Source organism: Urocampus carinirostris, chromosome 10 (assembly GCF_059441175.1).
Source record: "Urocampus carinirostris isolate Australia breed hairy pipefish chromosome 10, RoL_Ucar_1.0, whole genome shotgun sequence".
NCBI classification, from domain to species: domain Eukaryota; kingdom Metazoa; phylum Chordata; class Actinopteri; order Syngnathiformes; family Syngnathidae; genus Urocampus; species Urocampus carinirostris.
The window spans coordinates 10,662,988-10,685,457 of NC_142358.1; the positions used below are offsets into that span (position 1 = coordinate 10,662,988).

At 37.9% G+C, this 22,470-nt stretch overlaps 1 protein-coding gene across 4 annotated transcripts in view; it reads left to right on the forward strand.

Annotated features, from left to right (window-relative positions):
• vezf1b (vascular endothelial zinc finger 1b) overlaps window positions 1-22,470 on the forward strand; it is a 30,894-nt gene continuing 8,424 nt past the window's right edge. Inside the window, exons 1-6 of one of the 4 annotated variants that reach the window (XM_088345525.1) lie at window positions 1-110; window positions 13,704-14,455; window positions 16,042-16,111; window positions 17,615-17,783; window positions 21,705-21,746; window positions 22,328-22,393. In XM_088345525.1, the coding sequence (XP_088201651.1) occupies window positions 78-110; window positions 13,704-14,455; window positions 16,042-16,111; window positions 17,615-17,783; window positions 21,705-21,746; window positions 22,328-22,393 (1,132 nt within the window). In that variant the 5' untranslated portion in view covers window positions 1-77. The remainder of the gene's footprint in view (window positions 111-13,703; window positions 14,456-16,041; window positions 16,112-17,614; window positions 17,784-21,704; window positions 21,747-22,327; window positions 22,394-22,470) is intronic. The other 3 variants (XM_088345528.1, XM_088345527.1, XM_088345529.1) reach the window with 3 other exon arrangements.

The following is a 22,470-nucleotide window of genomic DNA, read 5'->3' on the forward strand; positions in this document are numbered from 1 at the left end:
GAAGTTGCTGCCATGATTAGCAGGCTGCTTTGTTGAGGACTCCTTGGTCTCCTGCAGATTTCCACACAAGAGTTGCAATGGAACCGAGCTGGAGTACGTTTTTATTTCAAGTAAGTAAATCAGCACCTACGTCTTACTTAGACAATGCATGCTCGTCGTATAACAACGCAAATGATTTAATACAAGTGTTGATGTTTCCAATGCTGTTTGAAACTGAAGTAGAGTTTGCCCAGCATAACAAAGGTGTTAGCATTAGCTTTCGAGTTAGCTCATCCAGCAGCAAACTACTGTGTCGAGGACTAGTGCCACACTTTTCTGACTTACCGATGACCTGATAAACACCTCACTTAAGTTAGTTTGGCGATAAAAAAATTGCATCTTTAAAAAGTGTTGGAAAGCTGAATTTAAGTGAAATATTCACCGATCCACGGTTGCGCGCGCGCGCTAACTCAATAGCTCGAACCACTGCTTTCTCCGCGTAGCTATGCTAAACGTGTCAGCTAATTGCTTCGCCCAGCAGGCGTCATTTCTACTCGGCACTGCAAAAATCTACTCGATTGTTTGTTTCGAGGATTATAGTTAGTGATTACATTTCGTTGACCAGCGTACACTCATCTGGGACTCCTGTTTGCAAATGGGTTAGCATCGCCAAGTTAACAATGTAAACTCGGGGCTAAGTTGCATATCACGCGGAGCCCTTACGAAAAGATGTCACGCAACCATTGCAAACTTTCGCCTGTTACCTACCACTAAATGCGTGAGCATCATATCATTTGCAATAACACGAGAGAATGGCCATTACATCCGATGGTATATTTTTAACGATATATCAATGTTTATGTAAGTGCATCACTTTTGTCTGAAAAGTCTTGAAAATGTTTTTGATAACTGCTCAATTTTTAATGGGCCATGGCCCGTAATTGACTCATTTCGTAAGTGCCTTCAAATTTCTGTTGAGGTAAGGCAAAGGTATCAAATATACCATCACCAAGGACACTAGCAATTTAAACTAGAAGCAGGTCGACGCCTTGCATGGCTTCATGGCCGCTATTTGTGTGTGAGTGTGTGAATGGGTAAGTGTGAAGCACATTGTAAAGTGCTTTGGGAGGTCATTGAGTTGAAAAGCGCTATGTAAATGCCGATCATTTACCATTTCTTAGTTGCCATTGATAACAACGTAGTGAACATTGTTTGCAACAAGATTCATACCTGTCAACCTGTACGTTATTGCCGTACAAAGTACGTTTATTATGCATTATAAGACGTTTACGATGTACAAGAAAATCTGTACGGAAAAACGCAAATTTGTCAATTATGGGTTCCATCCGCTATACACCGACTATCACGAAACGGCAAATCAATCAAGTCAAACGAGTTCGCCGCGGTAGCCTCTATCCCTGTATTGTTTTTTTTTATGCTACTGTGCGAGCGGTTTGATGCTACTGTGCGCTTGCGTCTGCCGCCTGGGGATTTCCCACCATGCATCATTCCGATCAAACATGAATTTTCTTTGGATACAATTATCAAGTCACAATGGCCAAACCTGAATCAAAACGCAGTAAGTCATTCTGATCTGAAAAAAATGGCGGGGTTGATTGAGTAGATTTGAAATGCATGTAGTCTTAAAGAACATCGGATTTCATGTGGTAGTTCTGTAGTGAAAGGAATTCCGTCTCTTTTTAGAGAACCGGCTTTTTCGAGTTAACTCATTAAAGAGAGCTGGCTATCAAACGGCTCACTTGCATTGATGTAATATATTACGAATTATTATGTTGTATAAAGAAGTTAAGAAAAAAAGGAAGTATAAAATGAAAAAAGACAGGTTTGTGGTTATCCCTTTAATCAGTATATTACCAACAATAATTTAATGCAGAAAATGAATGAATAATTTGAATAAGAAAATGTATTATTCTACTTAATTATATTTGCATGTATTTTTTCCTTCTACAGTGAACGTCCAAGCTACTTAATTTCTGAACTTCTGTTATAATAAACCCCATTCATGTCGAGCACCTCAGTACCTCACGACAAAATGTTAATTAACAATATATATTATATAACGAAACACATGTACAATATAACATGTTAAACTACACAAATAAGCACGTTTGGGAAAAAATGGTGTAAGATTATTTTGTAAGGGAAAATACGACAGTTTGTAAGGGCATGGAGCCGTGGAGGTTGACAGGTATGGAGACATGGACACACGGAATGGACACATAACAGATTTAATGGGGGGAAAACAAAAAAAAGAAAGTCAGGATAAAAAGGCTTAACGTGTAAATCGTAAGAATAATGCAATTAAAAATATTGCATCATAACAATAGTGCTAGGGCTGCACGATTCTGAGAAAAAAAAGCCTAATTGCGATTTTTCAGAGCAGTATTGCAATTTTGATGAGATTGATTAGATTTCAAAAGAAAAGTGCATTTTCTGTGCTAGTTTTTTGTCCGTGTGTGAGTACCTAACATTTTGTTGCATGACTTACCAGTACATGCGCTCTTTCATGAGTGGCATTGAAAATTAGTTCCGAGGAAAATACTAAGAGCATTATGTCATAAACATGTTTTATTAGGAATACCCGGAATATGACAATATTACAACTTGTTTTATTTTGAAAGGTTTTAAAGAATAACTAATCTTGGAGTAATTTTAGACCCCATTTAGGCATTCAAGGTATCACACTTGTGATATGCTTTAAACTTAAGTAAATGGCGCCCTCTTCTGGACAGCTTTGTGAGGCTCACTTGGGTGTGTGGCATGCAACTTGCAAACTTTGCCTCGCCTTTATTGGCTAGTGCCGTCAAAACTTTCCACTAATTGGCCGGCGCTGTTGAAACTCGAACTGTGACAATTCGGGTTTAACAAACGCTCCATCAATCAAATAGCAAAGGGGATTATAAATCCTTGCAAAAAAATGAAGCCTCTTGCAATGACATGAAAACACTAAGTCACATCCCAATATCGATGAGATTTACGTTAATTGTGCAGCCCTATATAGTGCAATAGCATTTGGCAGCAACAACATTCTCAACTAAGTCAATAAATTGATTAATACCCATTTTCCAACGCAACTGGCAAAATATATTTTCTATTGTCTTGCGTTTGAATAGTTATGATGGCAAAGTTCCCATATTGAGGTAAACACTTTCATAAAAATATGAAAATCAGAATGACTTTTAAATCATTACAACAATTATTTAAATTACTTTTTTTTTTATGTATGTATGTATTTTGTATTTTCACTTTCCATTCTGCATATGTTTCCAGAGTTAAAGAAAAACTGGAAGTGAATTCAATTGAGTGTTTTTTTTTCTTTTCTCTAACAAATGTGCTGTTGAATAACACTAGAAGAGATTAAATGGCTCAACAGCAATATATTTGCTACTTTAATGACTTTAAATGGATGTTGCAATTACACAGTCAACATAGTTTAATTAATTACAGTATAACACAATGTACAATTTTAATGCAGGATAATTAAAATCATACATATTACGAATGTCTTTGGCTATGCTGTAGAATCAATTTATTTTCACACCGATGACAGCATTAGTGCCAGATGTATCTCTGGGGATAATCTTAGCATGGTAGTTAGGCTGGTCTGGCGCAGGTGAGCTGTAGAGAATATGTCTCTAAGTCAAGCTGAATTTAACCTGCTTTTATGCAATGGACTTGAGGCTAAATTCTGCCAATATAACAAACATACAGGCTTAATCCCTCTTTTTTTACTTCCGTGCAATATCCTCAATGCGTGTTTGTGTGTGTGTTTGCGTTTGTGCTACCTGCAGATTACTGAAGCACAATGTGGGTTGACAGACCAATGTTTTTTGGGGTTGTACAGTGTACAGGAATACATTTTTTCTCACTTTTTTAACCCCCTGACTCTTTTACATGCAAGGTAATCGCTGTATTTGTTGTATTTTGAAAACCTTGCGTGGAGCCTGTTGCAGTACAATGCACCTAGGTGGTTTGAGTCATCCTCTCGCAACTTCTCAATACAACACTTCTGAAATAATCTATGCTGTATTTAGGAATGCCTGGAATTTGCCAATTATTATTCTACCACTACAAGATAAAAGTCTTGGGCAGAACCCAGCCATAATGCCTACGGCATCAAGATGTTGTAGGGCAGGGGTCTCTAACCTTTTTCAAGCGGAGAGCTACATTTTGTTACTTGTTAGCAAAAAGGGCATCCAGTTTGATATGGATTTCTAAAAAAAAAAAAAAGACAAGTCATCTTATTTCTGTGCACTTACTCTGTTATTATTGGGTTAATTATTGGAAGTAGAGTGACCTATTTTCAGAAAAAGTCCGCAGGCACCTCAGCTGTCTTGACACCACATTGGAGACGGGCATTTTCAAATATAGACAGATCAATGAATCCAGCAACAAAATTGAAAAAGAAAACCCTAAAAACATCTTAAATTTCGAGACACGTTTTAAAAACTGCAACTATTTGACATCTCTCTGCAACAAAATCGCAACAGAAATTAAACCTTGAAAATCCTTTCTCAAAAAGGTCAGGCAGGCAACAATCACAAAAAGACCCCCTAATGCTTAGAAGAACTGGTTCTTCATTGTGTAGTGCTTTTTTTTTTTTTTTTTTTAACTTTTTATTTCTCACACCAATTTTGACAGAGGTTTGATTCCTCCATCATACATCAACACAAAATATATACATTTGACACACTCATAAATAACAGAAGAAACAACAAAGAAGAAAAAAAATACTATTAATAGAAAGGAAGAATAAATGTTCATACAATACATCCATACAAAAAGAAATATATATATATATATATATATATATATATACATACACACATAAATATATATATATATATATATATATATATAATATATATATATACATATATATAAAATAATAAATCAAAATATACACCCCAAAAAAAAAAAACACATAATAAATAGGGGGAGGTGTTTAGACATCAAGTAAAATTTGTGTGATAGGCTTCCATCTTTTCTCAAATTGGTCAAGTTTCAGTTGAAGTTTTGCAGTGATTTTTTCCATAATGTACATTTGCTTTAATTTGTCTCTCCATTGTTTTATGTCAGGAGGTTGTGGTTTCAGCCAGGACACTGTGATCATTTTCTTTGCTACCAGAAGCATTACCCTTAGTATATATTTCTGTTGACCAGATAGTAATTCTTCTGGCAAAATTCCTATTACGTAAGCCTTTGGGTCCAACCGCAACTCCCAGCCCGTGATTAATTTTATTTCTCTCTGGATACTTCTCCAAAAATTTAATATTACAGGGCAATTCCAGAAAATATGCGTAAAGTCACCGACCCCCCCACAGTTACGCCAGCATAGATTTGAGGTATTTTTATATTTTGAAGTGATAGAGGGTGTATAGAAGAATCGCATTTTTACTTTCCATTCAAACTCCCTCCATGTCGGGCTGTTGGTTATTTTGTGTCCCTCTTTCAATGTTTTTTCCCATTCGTTGTCTTTTATCGCTACATTAGTTTCTTGTTCCCATTTTTCCTTAACTGCCATGTCCTCATTACTGAGATCCATTCTCAGGGCTTTATATAGTTTTGATATAACCCCCTTTATTGATTGTCCTTTTGTATACGATATTAATAATTCCTCTACCTTAGTTGGCTCCTTACATATTTTCCCCCATTCCTCGTGTTTCTGGAGGTAATGCCTTAGTTGCAAATATTTGTAAAAATCATTTCTGGGTAGGTCAAACTCTTGTTGGAGTTGTTCGAATGATTTCATTGCCTGTGCTTCCAATACTTGGGTAATCAACATCAGTCCTTTTTGGGCCCATTTTTGAAACCCTACCTCCATACCCCCAGGTTTAAAGTCTGGATTTTTCGCTATTTTGGTAGCCCTATTCACAGATCTTGATATTTTTAATTTTTTTTGTATTGTTGACCAAGTTTTAATAGTTCCCTTAATCCATTCATTCTGGATTTTTAATTTCTTCCACCTCGTGACTGATATGTATGGTAATGATTCCACCAGCATATTTGGACAAGATCGTTGCTCCATGTCCACCCATATCGCATCTTTGTCTGTAGTAATCCACAAGATGAGTGCTTTAATTTGAGCTGCCCAATAGTAATATTTAATATTGGGTAGGTCTAGGCCCCCCTTTTCTTTAGGAGCTAACAGGGTTTTGTATTTTATTCTAGGTTTCTTGTTTTGCCAAAGGAATTTTGCTATTAACTTATTTAACATTTTAAATGTGGATGCCGGGATCAGAATTGGAAGGGATTGAAACAGAAATAATAGTCTTGGTAATATGTTCATTCTGATTGTTTCTATCCTGCCGATAAGACTTAAGGGCAAAATTTCCCATTTTTCCAAATCTTTCCTTATTTCTTTTATCAACATTCCATAATTTGCATCAAACAGCTGTGTGGAATGTGGTGTAATGGTCACCCCCAAATATTTAAACCCTTTATTTGTCCATTTAAAATCAAACCTTTCAATCACATCTGTTGGACATTTTCCTGATATCATCATTGCTATTGATTTGCTCTCATTATTTGAATACCCAGCTACTTCTCCATATATTTTAAGGCTCTCCAACAGTGGTGGTATTGATAACGAAGGTTCCTTCAGCATTACCAACAGGTCGTCTGCAAACAATGATATTTTATGTTCTGTTCCTCCTTCATCCAATATCCCCCTTATTTGCTCATTTTGTCTAATTGATTCTGCGAGTGGTTCTATGCTTATTGCAAACAAGAGTGGGCTTAAGCAATCCCCTTGCCGGACTCCTCTTTGTGTAGTGCTTTTTTTATTCAAGTTGGCGCAAGGAATTCTTTTTTTTTTTTTTTTTTTTTTTTTTTTTTTTTTTTTTTTTGTAATTAAAAAAAATCTTGAGGCAAAGTAAATGTCCTTCAGTGGGGACTTACTTATTTCTTCCATTTTTCAGCCAAACATTTCCAGGGTTTGAAATCCCAAATAAATCGCTCTCGAGTGAAAGAGAAGGGAGGAAAAAAACTCCAATTTGTAATAAGTTTAAAACTCAGCATTGCACTTTAAAGCCGGCGGACTCAGCTGATGCTCCCATTGAAAGCTGGCAAAACCATGCATCCGCAGTTTGGCCCGTGGCATACAAGTAGAAGTATTTTCAACAAGTTAGCTGATTCAATCGATTAATCGCTATATTTTTTGCAAAATATTTGCAATTTTTTAAAATATATATTAGGAATTCACAAAAATGAAAACTGTGCCTAAACCACCATTAACAAATTCCTGCTCTCAAGGCCCTCCCCTGAGACCTTTTTAACGAGTGACAAAGCAGATCCGCCCTAAAGGGTATGAAAATCAAAGAAAATCTTAATGATCAGATCAGCCAATTAGTGACAATGATGTTAACAATGCATAATAATCTAAAAAACAGTGAGCAATATTAGTCAAATTCACAAACTGGCATCCTATGTAGTCTTCTTTGCAATATTAAAAACTGAATAAACTTGTCATACATAAATCCCTCGCTTAGGAAAGATGTCCTTGCGACCACATCCTAGTGAGTGTGATTGTAATTGCCTTTGAAGGCATGTCCATTACCCTTTTTTTAAAGGTACAGTAATCCCTCAATTATTGCGGTCAATGGGGAACAGACCCCCCCCCCCGCGAAAAGTCAAAATCCGCCAAGAAGCGTTGCACCCTCATAAAGAAGCCCCTAAGGGTCATACTCACCTCGCGATAATGTCCTTACTGACTTGACACTAGAGGTAAGATCGAGCCTGAAACATCAAGCCCAACCCGGCCTGTGGGTGTTAAAGCCCAGCCCAACCCAAACCCGACATATTAAACTGATTTGAGGGCTCAGGAGAAGGAAACTGTTTTTGGCTGATTACGCCCCCTGCCACTTTGTGTCCAATGCGCGCAGGTTCCGACGATCAAATGCGCGCTGCTTCAATCCTCCAGAATGAAAAGGAAACTGAACAAATGAGAAGTGGATATTTTTTTTAAGTCAGCAAGAGAGGAGCCCGGCTGAAACCCGATCTAACAATCGACATTTTAGGCCCGCTCTGAATTTCAGGCCCGGGCCAAGATCTCACCTCTACTTGAGAGTGTACGACTGTAATAAAATAACAACTATGGATCAACAAATAAAAACACAGAATTGCAGTTGAATGAACGGTCTATATTGTCATTACACAAAAGTACGAAACGAAATTGGTGGGCCTTTCCTTTCAGGGTAAGAAAGCGATTTAGAGAGCGGCTGGCTAGCTGCGCGCTCGCATCGCGTATTCTTGAGTCCAGAAAGATCTCTATGATGATTAAAATACAACAGTGCCAAATGTTGCGGTTTCCCACGTATTGTAACGCCAGGTCATCCATTCCATGGGTAATGAATCTGGCGTTGATGAAATCCAGGCCTGGGAGGGATAGCCTAAGAGAGTTGTCAGCCTGGCCGTAGCAGTAGGCAGGATTTTCAGCCCCGCTATCAGCTTTTCTCCCAGTGCCGCCTCTGTTGCTTCCAAATTCCGGTAATAATCCACTGACAACCTGCTTGTGATCAGCATTTCTTTGCACTTTCCTGACTTTTCCCAAAGTCCGATTTAATTGATTAATTTATTATCAAAGTAATGAGCCGCTGAAAGCTGTCTGATGCTAAGCTCCGCAGTTTGGTTTGGTGGCCACTTGTGCGTTTGACTGACTCCATACACCAGCCTATCACAGTTTTTTAAACATGGTCACGCCCACCCAAGACGTTAAGCCCTCTCTAACCTGCCCCTGTGATAACATTTGCTGTCTGCTCAGAACACAATGCATGATACGTTCATATCATTGACGATTAAGACAATTTAATTCCATTCAGAATCCGCAAAGCAGTGAACCAGTGATAACCAAAGCATGAAGTAACAGGTGGTCTCTGCAAATAATTTTGGGTAGTATTGCCTATCCTTCACACTTTCTGACAAAGCTGGTTGTTTTTTTAGTGGATCAATGAAAACCAGCAAGGCAGCAAAAATAGTCCGGCCAGCCGGCACCCTTTCGCCTCAGTGGGGTTTATAATTTAACACGACACCGCTTGCATATAATGTCGCTTTTGTCTAGTTGTGTTCCGCAGTCTACAATGCAGCAGGTGAAATGTTTTGACGCATTTGTGTTTGAATGAGAAGCATACTGTTTACAAAGGCCTGTGCAAGTGCGTGCATCTGCTTAAAGTGTCCAGGCAGAAACAGAATATTGCTTCTTAGTTCCGCTACACAAAAAAATGTTTTTATGAATTTGTATTTTTATGTAATTGAAATTTGAATGTTTATGAATCAATTCTTTCATGCCAGAAAGGCAATGTGTCCCCCCAACCCTACTCTCGTGTTGGCAATAAATTTAAACATTGCCTAAAATTTAGCTCGCCTCACGTTTGATGTGACATGGATCACAACATACTTATTGCAACAAAATTTTTTAAACCAAAGATGTCGTTTTGGCCATTCCGGACCCAAACTTTTTGGGTGCTGAAAATACGGCAAATCCCTCATTTTAAATGGTTGAAAAGCGGAAGAGAAATAAGGTGGGGCGAGAGGCTGAGGAGGAGCTGGGAAGGGCTTTAATCAAGGAGCTGACAAAGAACCCATGGGCAGCTCCAGCGCTCCTCTGTGGAGAGAAGAACCTTCAAGTGTGATGTCCCACAGAAATCAATCAATATACATGGGGCATGTTTAGCCAGGGGGCCAGAGTTGACGTGTATCATTTTTCTCTGTATTACAAGTCCACAGTTTATTGCGGCACCAACAAAGAAAAAAAAATCCCAGATGGAGAAACTGCACTTCTTCAGTAATGTGCATCAGTCGAATGCGTTTCCATACACAAGTAATTCAAAAATGAAGGGATTATCCAACACTTTCAATCAGACTATTCACTGTCAGACTAAGACCATAATCGGATCAGAGCGAGTGTTAACGTGGCTTCGCATGACTAAAATACCAACAATAGTCTGATTTTGACCCACAAATTTTACAAAAGCACAACTATTTTTCTAACTGGATTTTGACTCACCTTTCATATGCTTTGCCTCTACCTATCACGTCATAATACATAAAAATAATAACAGTTACTTATGTTTATAGGTGCCCCCTGCTTTCACATTGTCAAGAAATAGTAACAAAACAAAACTTGCAGCTCCCCTGACAGAAGCAAAGAACTTTTTAGCGATTCGTCAGCCCATGTATGGATTTCTGGATCTTGTTAGTCTGCTGTTGACCCACCAGCATGTGCTCTGTCCATCAAATAAAACTATTAGGATTGGACACTTGGTATCTTTACTGAAGCCGTTGGAGAGGTGATCAGGCTTTGGTGTTGATTTAGTTGATGTAGAAATGACAGAATTGGTGTGGAAGTGTAATCAGCCTGCGTACGCTTTGTGTAAGCCTCTGCAATAGCTTTATTCAATTCTAAGATAAAATGCAATGAAAATCACAACAAATAAAATGAAATAAGTGTATGAATGTATCAATGTTTTGGGGGGGAAATTAGTGTATTAGAATGGGCTTAAAGAAATGGGTTTTTCATTGTCTTTTTTTTTCACATATTCAATCCGTCATTTATGTGTGAAAAGGGCTTTTCAAACACATCTTTGCAATTCAGAGGAGCAGTATGACAGGGGGGAGCAGGCTTTGCTTTTCTCAAATTTCAATTATTATGGTCAGAAAATGCTAATTGGATGAATGATTCTCATAATATCCCAGTGTGGCAAATTTAAAAGCAACTTGACAATCTGTGATAGATCATGGTGTGGATCCTTCCTTCTTTTAAAAAAGGGATACGCGTTGCAGCTGAACATACCCCCAAACTACGGCTTCAAACGCATCAGGTCTCAGATTTGTGTTGTAAATAAAAGAACACAGTGGGGTGACACGGACCACATTGGGACTGCCCTTCCCCCAACTCCCTCTCCTCCAATCACACACTATATCTCCCCTGCTTGGCTGACCATGCAGGGATGCTTGGCTTAACCTGAAAAGCCAAGGGTCAGGTCTTAAACCCTGGTAATTAAAGAAATAATTCTCGATCACCACGTTTCTGAATTGACTGGTCGCGATTTAGCTAGATACATTTGCTGTGTTTTTTCCAGCCAAAACATTTGTGTAAACCCCTGCCGTCTGTTTGCTGCATTCCGCTGGGAATATGCCATAACCAATTGAACAATGCTCACCAGCAGCTGCAGACTTAAGTTGTGCTCCCTTTGTACATATTGTTTGGAAAGCTGTGGTTTTGGTGTCTAGCCTTGCAAGTACCTTGTTTAGTGTCCTTCATGCACCCGGTCTTTGGGATTTCAAGTTTTGATATTATACAGTTTTCGAAAATATTGTTGTTGAAACGTTTTCAAGTCTGACATTTATTTTACATCTTTTTTATAATCACATTAAATTATGACTTGTAAAATAGAGGAATACAACTTAAATCATCCCCAAAATAATTGGAAATATTAATAAATACCTCATTGACACAATTCACTGAGCCACCCTAGTACACTAACTCGTACAGAACAGAAGTTTCTATTAGGTATTGTAGATTTAAAAGGACTGTGTCTCCTGACTTTTCTAGGAACTTGACAACATCTTTGCAATATGGTGATGTCCAAAGCATGGTCAATAAAGTTCAGAGAGGAGTTAATTTTACTTTATTGGCAAGGAAAAGTTATAAAAGATGGTAAAAGATACAATTATTAGCATAATCTGAAAATATAAAGTGAAAATGCTACCTGTACATTGTAACAAAAGGTACTGTCTGCAACAACTGTGGGATACTTGATGCGAATGTTGGAGAAAATCACACATGTCTGAGGGACCTATTCAGACATAGTCAGGTTTCATCCCAGATAGTAAGACGCACACTTCCAATTTGGCATCAACCCCTTTGACTGCAGAAGGCCAACTGTGCCATGCCCCCACACACCCTAATCTGTTTTAGCTGTGTAATTTTCAACTTTTCACCAAGTTGCCAAGGTCACATGTTTCCGGATTATGTGACCATTCAAAATAGCGACTACTGTGGATTCACGTAGCAATTATGAGGACAAGCACATATTTACCACTGCGCCGAAAGAAAATGCGTTTGAGGGCTGTGTCGTGTAAAATGTGAGACCTAAATTTCTAGACAACAGCACTAGGGCAACCATCATTAGGAAATAGCGCTAGATTGCAACACAGACGCGGAAAGTCTTTTTATGTTGTCATTGGTGGTTAGCATGGCAACGGACCAACTTTCATTTGCCTTATTACATTATCCATGATTTAAGTGACCCCAGCAAAATGACAATGACGATGCGGAAAAAGAACACTAGCGATTTTAATTGGTAACTTTGATTGCTGGTTAATTCAGATATATAAATTTAAGACTTCATTTGTGATTGCAAAAGTTGAATTATCCCGAGAATTGAGTACACATTGAAAAGGTCCTGTCAAACGTCCAATTTTGCTCCTGTTATGTATTATATGTAAACTGTTAGTAAAAACACAAACCAATTTTTTTCTCTAGAACCGGGTTACTAAATATTTAAAACGTCATCGTGGATGTTTTGTATTTAAAGCCCATTATTTATGAAAAAGGACCGCTTGCAATTTTCCTCTGTTCCCTGCACACCTGAGGAAAGGAGGTCGACAGATTAACGGACGGTCCGATTAACTGCGCCAATATTTGGGAATTTGACCGAGATCAATATCTGCATTGTTTTTCTATTCAACGGGCCGATTATTAAGTCTCAGTTGCTGCTGAGAAACTCTCTCCCTTGCTCCTACTACTGTCTTCCCCTCCTATGCAGAGCCCCTAAAGCACGAACAATGAGAACGGCAGCTTACCTAACCTGTCCCGACATTTCCATAATAGGAAAGTGTGTTTGCGATTAAGATATAGTGTGAAAAGTGTATTTTACTTGTTTTAGAGAGGCACGTTCAGCTGGAGACTCATGTATTAGCTATTTTAATAACATCAGTTAGTTACTCAAGCGTGTGTGTTAGAGACTGAAAGTATAACAAGCACGCTAAAGTAGGAGGCTGATTGATTAGCTGTTACCATAACAGATCTTCAATCCGGCTCTAAAACAGGAGTGCCCATACTTTTCAATTTGCCAGCTTTGTTGAAACAACGATGCACTTTTTAATTTAAGTGAAGTCATGTTTGTTGCATTGACATTTTTTTCTGTATTACAAAAAAATCAGGGAGCTATCAAGCTTTTTATTTACCTTACACAAGTTACTAGTAAGCTTCATTCTATTTCCTGGATTGTGTGTTTTTCGTTTAAGTGAAAGATTAGTCGTGTTAGTAGTGTTGACATTTTAAATTTACTGTAAAACGTTTTAAGAGTTTTTTTTAGTTGTGATATACCTTTATATGAGTGGCCTCTAAGCCAAATTTTATTTCCTGCACTGTTAGTTTTAAGTTTAAATAAAACATTATTTTTTTGTTGTGTTGATAATGTAATTTATTTAGTGTAAATAGACTCAGAGAGCTATTAAAAGTTTTTAGTGGATAACTTGGAGACACTGCAATATTAAATAGTTGGAGTGCAGATTGAATGTACCGGTAGTAGTGTGTTTTCTTCCTTCATGCCCCAATCGACTTCGGACTAAAGCATTTCACCTTATGAAAAAAATCAGCTGTGCACATCTGTTCCTTAGCCTGATTTGTTATTGATCCACGATCTTGTTTTTTTTTTTTTATTCTGTTAACCCAAAGACATTCTATTTTGTCATTTTAGCAGGCCAATGAAGCACTCCACCACCAGCACCAATTAGTGGGAAATAGCCTCTTGCCTTTGCTCACATCTGGAACAGACCCGCCTGATCAGAAACCGGTGCTTCCAATAGTGCTTGACCAGAAACCTCCAGTCAGTGCCGCAGAACTTCTCAAAGACAATGTGGCCAGCGGGACAGGGGTAGGAGGTGGCGGAGGACCTCCACCTGCTGTGGTCAAAAAAGAACCCAAATCAAGGACTCCATTCATTTGCGGCTATTGCAACAAGGCTTTCCGGGACAGCTACCACTTGCGGCGGCATGAGTCCTGCCACACCGGCGTTAAGATGGTTTCGCGGCCTAAGAAGACACAAGTAGCTCCCACGATGGTGCCAATCATATCCACTGTACCTCGAGATAATGGTGGAAACCCTTCATACATTACTACTGTAGCTGGTATTTTGACAACAGCCACCACATCAACGGCAACAGGCACAGGGACCATGACTCCCATGCAACACCAACAGCAAAACATCCCTAAGAAACCCCCAAAACCTGTGAAAAAGAACCACGGCTGTGATATGTGTGGAAAGGCTTTTCGGGATGTTTATCATCTGAACCGTCACAAGTTGTCACATTCTGATGAGAAGCCGTTCGAGTGTCCCATCTGCCATCAAAGGTTCAAAAGGAAGGATCGGATGACATATCATGCACGCTCACATGATGGTGGCGTTCACAAGCCTTATATTTGTTCAGTTTGTGGGAAAGGATTCTCCAGGTATGTAAGATCGTGGTATATGTTTCTTTTTTAGAAATATGGCTCACATTTGAAATAGTCTACTAAAATGTCTGCAATGAATACAATTTACTTGAATAAATGAGTGGGTCCCATTTTCAAAATGTTATTACATTGGTATTTTTCAAGTCAGCGACAATTACCATGAATCCCAGACTAACAGACAATACTTTTTCGCTATATTTTTAACACTCTGGCTTTAAATATGATGCAGCCTTGTATATATTTTCTTTTTTTCAAGGAAGATGTGTTCTTTTCCCAAAACACATGCGCTTTAAATCCATAACATCGCAGTGACGCCTAAAAACATTAATGACACTCTTTGAGAGAAAGCAGTCCATGTTTTTGCCAACATTATTCATATACACAACAGGAAAAAAATGCGTGATTCGGTTGTACTTATTATTTAACACGTACTTGAAATATTTTTACTTTTTCAATTGTAATTGGATCGGGCTTTAAAACCCGCGGGTTTGGCTCGCACGTTTTTTGTTTGTTTGTTTTTTTAGGCCCGAGTTTACCTCTAACTCCTTAATTAGGAATATTTACATGGCTCTTCCTGAAAAATAAAATAACCTGCACTGTATGGTGTTTTTTTGTTTTTTTCCATTAGATATTGTGACCTGTAATTTGTACTCAACTAGGGAAGTTGAAAATATTTAGATTATATATATATATATATATATAATTTTTTTTTTTTTTTTTTTTTTTTTTTTAATGAAACAACTTGAATTATGGATGCAATGCTCTCATTATGTATGTTACTGTATTGAGAATCCAATTACATTAACATTCAAAAGTCAAGAGTGGTTATCTTTATCCTCTGAAAAGAAAAGTGATGGAATTTATCATTGCTCCAGGTAGTTCTTAACTGCACCAAATGTCATCTTTTTTAAATTTACTATTATGCATTTGGTATGTTTTTGTGTGTTATATGTTGAGCACATTGCAAATGCTGCCAAGATGCTACTTTTACTTTGAGTTATATTTTAACCCATTTAGCAAATGTGGGTTACACTTACTCATTTGAGTGAGCCTCAACTAAAGTGAGCTGACATAATTGTCCGTTGTCTTGCTGCTACAGTTACCCCAAAGACCTTGTGAAAAGCTGGGACAAAAAAATAGAACAATGATTCGATTTGGCAATAGTTTGTATTCTTGCTTGTGTTTTTTTAATCCGTCATTTTTGGTTGAACTACACAATTACAGCGACTTCTAGTGGTCAAATATGACTGTCCATGCAAGTTATGGATTTATCTAACACTGATAAATTGATTGATTTGATTTTCATCTTTATTTTTTATATATTATCATCTTTAGATGCTGTTTTGTGCTAAGATGTTTGAGAACTGTGGAATGTTTTTATGAGAACTTTTCTTCTTGAAAAGTCGATTTTGCCCAACCTCACTGACACCTTAGCTCCGGTGGCCCGCAAGTAAATTGAATCTGAGACGCCTGAACAAGATTTTTTCCAGTCCATCTTTGAATCCACTAACAGTTTAATTACTGTTGTTTTTTTAAAGGTGTTGATAGCTTTTAATTTAGTTTGTTTCTATCATTCTATGCAGGCCTGATCACCTAAGCTGTCATGTTAAGCATGTCCACTCCTCAGAGAGACCGTTCAAGTGCCAAGTAACGGTAAGTAAAGGCAACATCATCATCATTAATTTATTTTTGTAAATTTGTAGTTGCTGGTAGTTTCATGTACTATATAAACATACATTAATTCAACATGCAAATGTAAATGGTCTGCATTTATATAGCGCTTTTCAAATCAATGACGACGTCCCAAAGCGCAGTACAATGTGCTTCACACTTTTTCCTGTAACACACTAACTAACTTATAGCAGCGTCAGCCATGAAAGGCAACTACCTGCTATCGGGGCATTAGGTATTCAATGTCTTGCCTGAGGACACTTCGACATATAACACAGAGGAGCTGGGAATCGAACTTGCGACCTCTTAATCCCAAGACAAACGTTTTACCTCCTGAGTGAATGCCAACCTTATCAAAGTCTTATTTAATGCTTTTCTGTGTAAGGAATTCCATTTTACATAACTGGCACGTGTCTCTGAAAGGCCTTACTGCATGATTTTAATACATTTTCACAGTTTTATATGGCTTCAAATTCTTAGTGTAAAATCGAAAGTTTTGTTGTTACTGGAGTAATTAGCTATGAAAGTCCTTAAAAAGTGCTTGAATTTGGCTGTGAAAAGGGTGCACCCACCCTGTATAATAGTATAAATTATTTAACACTGGGTTGAAGTCATTTTTAGCAAGCAAGATTAAGAATCAACTATTTTCACAATGCCCTCTTTAAACAATTTCTGTAACAAAAATTTTCTAAGCCTTCTGTCTATTGCTCGAAACTTCAATCGCTAATCTACGCACGGTTTTTATTTGTTATGAATAGTTTAAATCTGTTCCTCCTGTCCCTTCAAATGTTCCTGTCAATATGTCCCATCAAGGAAGTGTAAAATAACTCAACAAAATGCCTCCCCTGAACTAAAATACTTCAATTCTTTGTATTTGGCAAGGCATGGCTATTAGCTTTTTTGGCAGATGCCAGCACTCAGGTGAAAACAAATGGTCCTGCCACCATTCAACCCTAAAAAAGTTAAAATTACACTAAGTCAGTAGGATTATTATTTAGCAATCTTAATAAGTGTAACTCGTATACTATAAGGTCAAATGAAAATATATGTTCTTCATAATGTTCCGTATACCAGCTTCGATAGCATCAATATTTTTCCAAACCATTTTCCCCTTTTTACAATTACACTTGCTTTACAAATGGTGGTAAATCCTCTGCATTTATATAGAGCTTCTTAAGTCACAGAAGACCTCCCAAAGCGCTTTACTATGTGCTTCACATTTACCCATCCGCACGCACACACACACACTCATGACAGCCATGCAAGGCACCTACCGGCTCGGGGCATAAGGGATTCAGTGTGACACTTCGACATTTACTCGGAGGAGCCGGGAATCCCATAACATTTATGGAACATTTATGTACTTGCGTAATCTTATGTATATGATGAAATGCAAAATACTATCTGATTTTATTATTGCGGTTTTTAGCATTCATGAGCCAGTATCTTGCTTAGTTTGAGGAGGCGTTCTCTTTTGTCTTTTAGGCCTGTACATCTGCTTTTGCAACCAAAGACCGTCTACGCTCGCATATGATCAGACATGAAGGCAAAGTGACATGTAACATCTGTGGCAAAATGCTAAGTGCTGCTTACATCACAAGTCACCTCAAGACTCATGGTCAAGCCACCTTCAGCAATCAATGTAACAACAAAGGTAGGTAGTCACTTAATATTCCACATCTTAATATATGGACATATACCGCATGCAGTGATTTAACAAGACATTGATCTAAAACTAAGATAATTACTAATGTCGGCATTCATGATGTTGTATCAAACCTTTCTTTGGGTTACCCCCCTTCCAAATAAAATATTAGCTTTGCAAGTCAGCTACAAAATGAGCTTTATACCGACAGTCACAGTTTGGTTTGCGGTTACATCAAAAGTCTAGTCTCCAGCCTACAGCAACTGCTGGTGTGATTGCATAATTTGTTTATTTAAGGTCACGGTACTCAATTGACTGGCAGACTCCTTCTACCAGTAAAATGCACAAGGTCAATAAGATTCAGGCTAAGTAGTGTATCTTCCTGACTTTAAGGCACACCTAAAAAACATTTGACCAGACATTTGAGAATGCGCCTTATAACCAGATGGGCCTTTTATACTGCAGAAAATGCTTAATAAGATTGCTAATGCATACACTAATTATAGGTATGCGTGACAATATGGGTGTTAATGGTATACTACCTCATTTGTGCAAGATGGATCAGTCTATAAAGATTGGTGACGAAAATCGCAAAACTTTATATGCATTGGGAATCTAACCTGAGTAGTGGCAGTGCCGAAATTTAACCACTAAACCAGCAGTGGTACAGATGACATACAATAAGGCATTGCAGTCTATCTGATTATCACACTATTTTTACTTACAGTGCCAGAAATACATATTTGCACTTTGTCTCCACTTCTTCATTAACGAATATTTGAGAACGGAGAAAACAGAAAGTCCTTATGTGCATAGTATATATATATATATATATATATATATATATATATATATATATATTAAACCGCAATGCTATTGATATACAGGGGAAGAAATGGAACGTATGTGATTGCAGAACAAAATGCACTATGTAAATCAGTGTTTCTGGCATTGTGAACAAACATGGCGTGATTATAATATAAGCTCTGCCTTTTCATATATTATATGTCCCAGCCCTCTCACTGCCACGACTTGGGTTCAATTCCCATTGCATGCATAAGTTGATTTTGATCAGTGACATTAATCTATTCTTGCATTATTATTTATACCGTAAGTGTATAAAGAGCCCAACGGTTACACATGGTAGCTGTTATTGTAGTCTCAATGACTTACACCTTATAGTCTAGTGCGCCTTTTAGTGCAAAAAACGTTTGTTTTTTTCTCTTTCTCATTAAAATGTAGAACATGATTTCGGCTGGAGTTTTATTAAAATAAAAATATTCACCTATGGGGGCAAGATGTCAATTTTATGGGTATTGTTTTAGGGTGTGTTTAAGCTGACTTATTTGAAAGTCATGCTTTTTTGCATATATGAAGGCATTTTGGTATTGTGAAACGGTCGCTTCAGAAAAATTACAATAGATTGCGTTACTGCAAAACTGCTCAATCAGAGGGGCTTCGTCGACTTGTTCTTGGCATGGCGCCAATTTTTTATTTTTATTTTTTATTTTTTATTTTTTCAAATCACTTTGGCAGGCTGTGGACAAAAGCCTGCCAGGTGGCCGGTCAGTAGATTGCTGCTGGAAAGCCTGCTTACTGTATATTGAATTTATGATTAACCCTAGCATTGTAAAGCTTTCCAATACCGTGGTCCTTCAATTATCGAAAATGAACCCAGTAGAAACCTTTATTTATTTTTTTACAATTATTGTCCAACTTATTACTCTGTTGTACCCCGAAACCAAAGAACAAAATTATTTTACAGGTTCCCTAAAAACATCTGAGTAGCCCACGGACAGCTTCTGAAAACGAGTATTGCTGGGCCATCGTTGTGTTTCTTAAAAAAGTTTTAAATTTAATGACAGCAAATTAAGGCCTTGAAAATGTTTTGATTTTGTTTTTTACTAGTCTTAAATTTAAGTCAAATGTTTGAATTTTCCCTCTCTTGTCTGCATGATAAAGATAATAACTGTATAATAAGTAAACTAACAAATTATGCAACATTGTGTTGTAAAATGATTTTTCATTTCTCCGACTATCGATATCTGACCGATAAATGCTATGTGTTGGTCAAAAAAAAAATCCAGATTTTCACGTTTTTGAAATGCAGCAATGTGTGTGCTTTACGTAGAGTCGGGGGGGTGGAGTTTTTGTAATTGGTCCCTTTCCCTTGATGGCGGCAGCTCGCGAGTAACCTCGACTCCTTGTCGAGTCCGTACCAGACACCAACCCCTGCGTGGTCTTTCTCACGGCCGCCTCAGTTCCACCCTTAATACAGGTTGGGTCGAGGGGCAGTCCCTTCTCGGTGCGAGTGCGGTCCAGCTGCTATTGCAACTCAAATCTCAGCATCTGGGTACACAATACCTTCCCCGTTCCTTCGTCCCACGGCTTTAAAGTCCCCGCCATCGCGGTAGGGGTCCGCCACAACTCTATGCCCGCCTCCTTTGTGTATGCCAGAATAGGTGCTAGATTGGACTCAAATTTCATTGGATGTTGTCTTAAAAAGTTCTGAAAAAATCTTAAATTTGAATGGAAAAATCCATGTGGAAGCCTGTAAGTTATTTTAAGAATGCGTATCAAACGGGTAACCTTTCTTGCTAATCAGTAACAAGTAACCTTCTAAAGTAGCCTTTAAAAAGGTTGGGCAATTGTCGCCGTTCTCACTTTACATCACAGGTGTCAAACAGGCGGCCCGCGGGCCAGATCAGGCCCGCTAAGGGATTTAATCCGGCCCGCGAGAAAACACTCAGAGAAGCGCAAAAGAAAAACAAGCTGCAGGTTGAAATATGTAAACTGGAGGTTGCCAAAGCCAGGTGCCTCTCACAAAGACACTGTACTTGTATTTATCTCTCTCTCTTCCACCCCTTTTCTCCCACTCTGTCTCTTTCTCTTTCACTCTCTGTGTCTCTTTTTCTCTTCCTTTGCTGGTCTTTGTGTCTTTCTGTCTGTGTTTATTAACCTCTTTTGCTCTAACTTTTTTGCTAAAACCTTTTTTCGTTTTCTCTTTCTTTCTTCATACCCTTCGCGCTTTCTTTTCTCTCCTTCTGTCTTTCTATTTCTCTTTGGATCTCTTTCGTCCTCTCCCTTTCTTTTCCCCCTCTCTCCCATTTTTTATCTTTTGTTTCTCACACTCTCTTTTTCTTTCTTTGTTCCGCCCTCTCTCCTTTTCCTTCCCTCTTTCTATTATTTCTTTATCTCTCTTTCTTTCTCTTTAGTCTACTAGTCCGGCCCCCGACAGAATGTTTGTTCTATTGTGTGGCCCTCGAGTTAAAATGAGTTTGACACCCCTGCTTTACATTAAGTTCCAAAATGTGCTTGTTAAAGGAATTATTGTACGTATAAAGATTGTTATTGAATTAATTCAAAAGAAAACATTCAAAGTGCTCTCCCAAATATGAAAATTTGTTACCCTTTGCCTTCATCTCTTGGCTTAAACTCATGATCGCAGTCCATGCATTAAAGTGCGTGCGTTACTTAGACGGATGGGCTTAAGTAAAATCTTTTTATTTCATCTATTTTGGGGTTTGGGTTGGCTTTTGGACCGTATCTGATACAGGCCTTTTCTTACTTTCGCCATTGTCATGCTACACTAAGAAAACACTGACTAGAATTAAATCGTCCCCCTTCTCCCTCCCTCTTTTCTGCTTCTTATCGTGTTGCGCGTCCCGAATCTCTCTGTTAAAAGTAAGATAAATGTAAATAGGCGTGGTGGGGAAACAAATATAAAGGCTCTTTGAACTCAGTTTGGCATTGTTAACACATACTTAAAGAGATGCTATTCTACTTTCAACTTTTTCAGGGCACCTTAAATGAAGCACCCACTTAAACTTTTCAAACTGTCCAAAGTATAACACCAACCAAAGCCTCCCAGATGATGGCACTGTTGCCATGTGTTTTCATAACCCGTCATTGTCTTTTATTTTTGAATAGGCATAAGTGATTGGCAGTGGAACCACTCAGGGCCACGAAAAGGTAATCCAGTCCTGTAGTTAGTAGCTGAAACTCCTAAACCTGCAGTTAGAAAGTCTGATTAACACAAGTGGCCAGTTTTTAGTTATATTACTGCATTTCTCTATGAAAACATGTATCTTGTCAGCGGACTGGTGAAATGATTTTGTATTTTGTTTTAGTGGGCGTTATATTCAAGTTCATGAAGCAGGATCACTAGATTATTTAAATTAGCAAAAAACTGGACCATTACACAGGCTAAATGCACACCACCTGACTGTTGATGATTGTATGAATCCGGCTTATTAAAATCTGTATTTGTCTGAAAAATACTACAATAAGTGTTATATGTATCGTTGATGAATAGGGACACATGTGCCCCACAAGCTTCGAATTCCTGCTACTTTGATGTCTTGGCGTTTACTCAGAATTAAAGATGTCCTTGCAAAATACAATCTAGTAACAGTCATGAAGTGTTCTGTTCATCTAGCCTCTTGCACATAGATCTGATGATGTATTCTACAATGTAATATTGGTAAACTTATTTTTAAACAATCAGTTAGCTGTTTAGTCTATTGATCCTGCTTTTTGAATTTACTCCATAGGTGATTTGACGGTAGGAGAGATTTTAAATAACTCCTTCCAAGTCCTAATTGACAACTCTCACAAAGGTAGGTTTCTCCACAAATATTACTACAGATGGCATAATGTTGAATTGATTTATTGACATTTTCAGTTTTCCCAAACA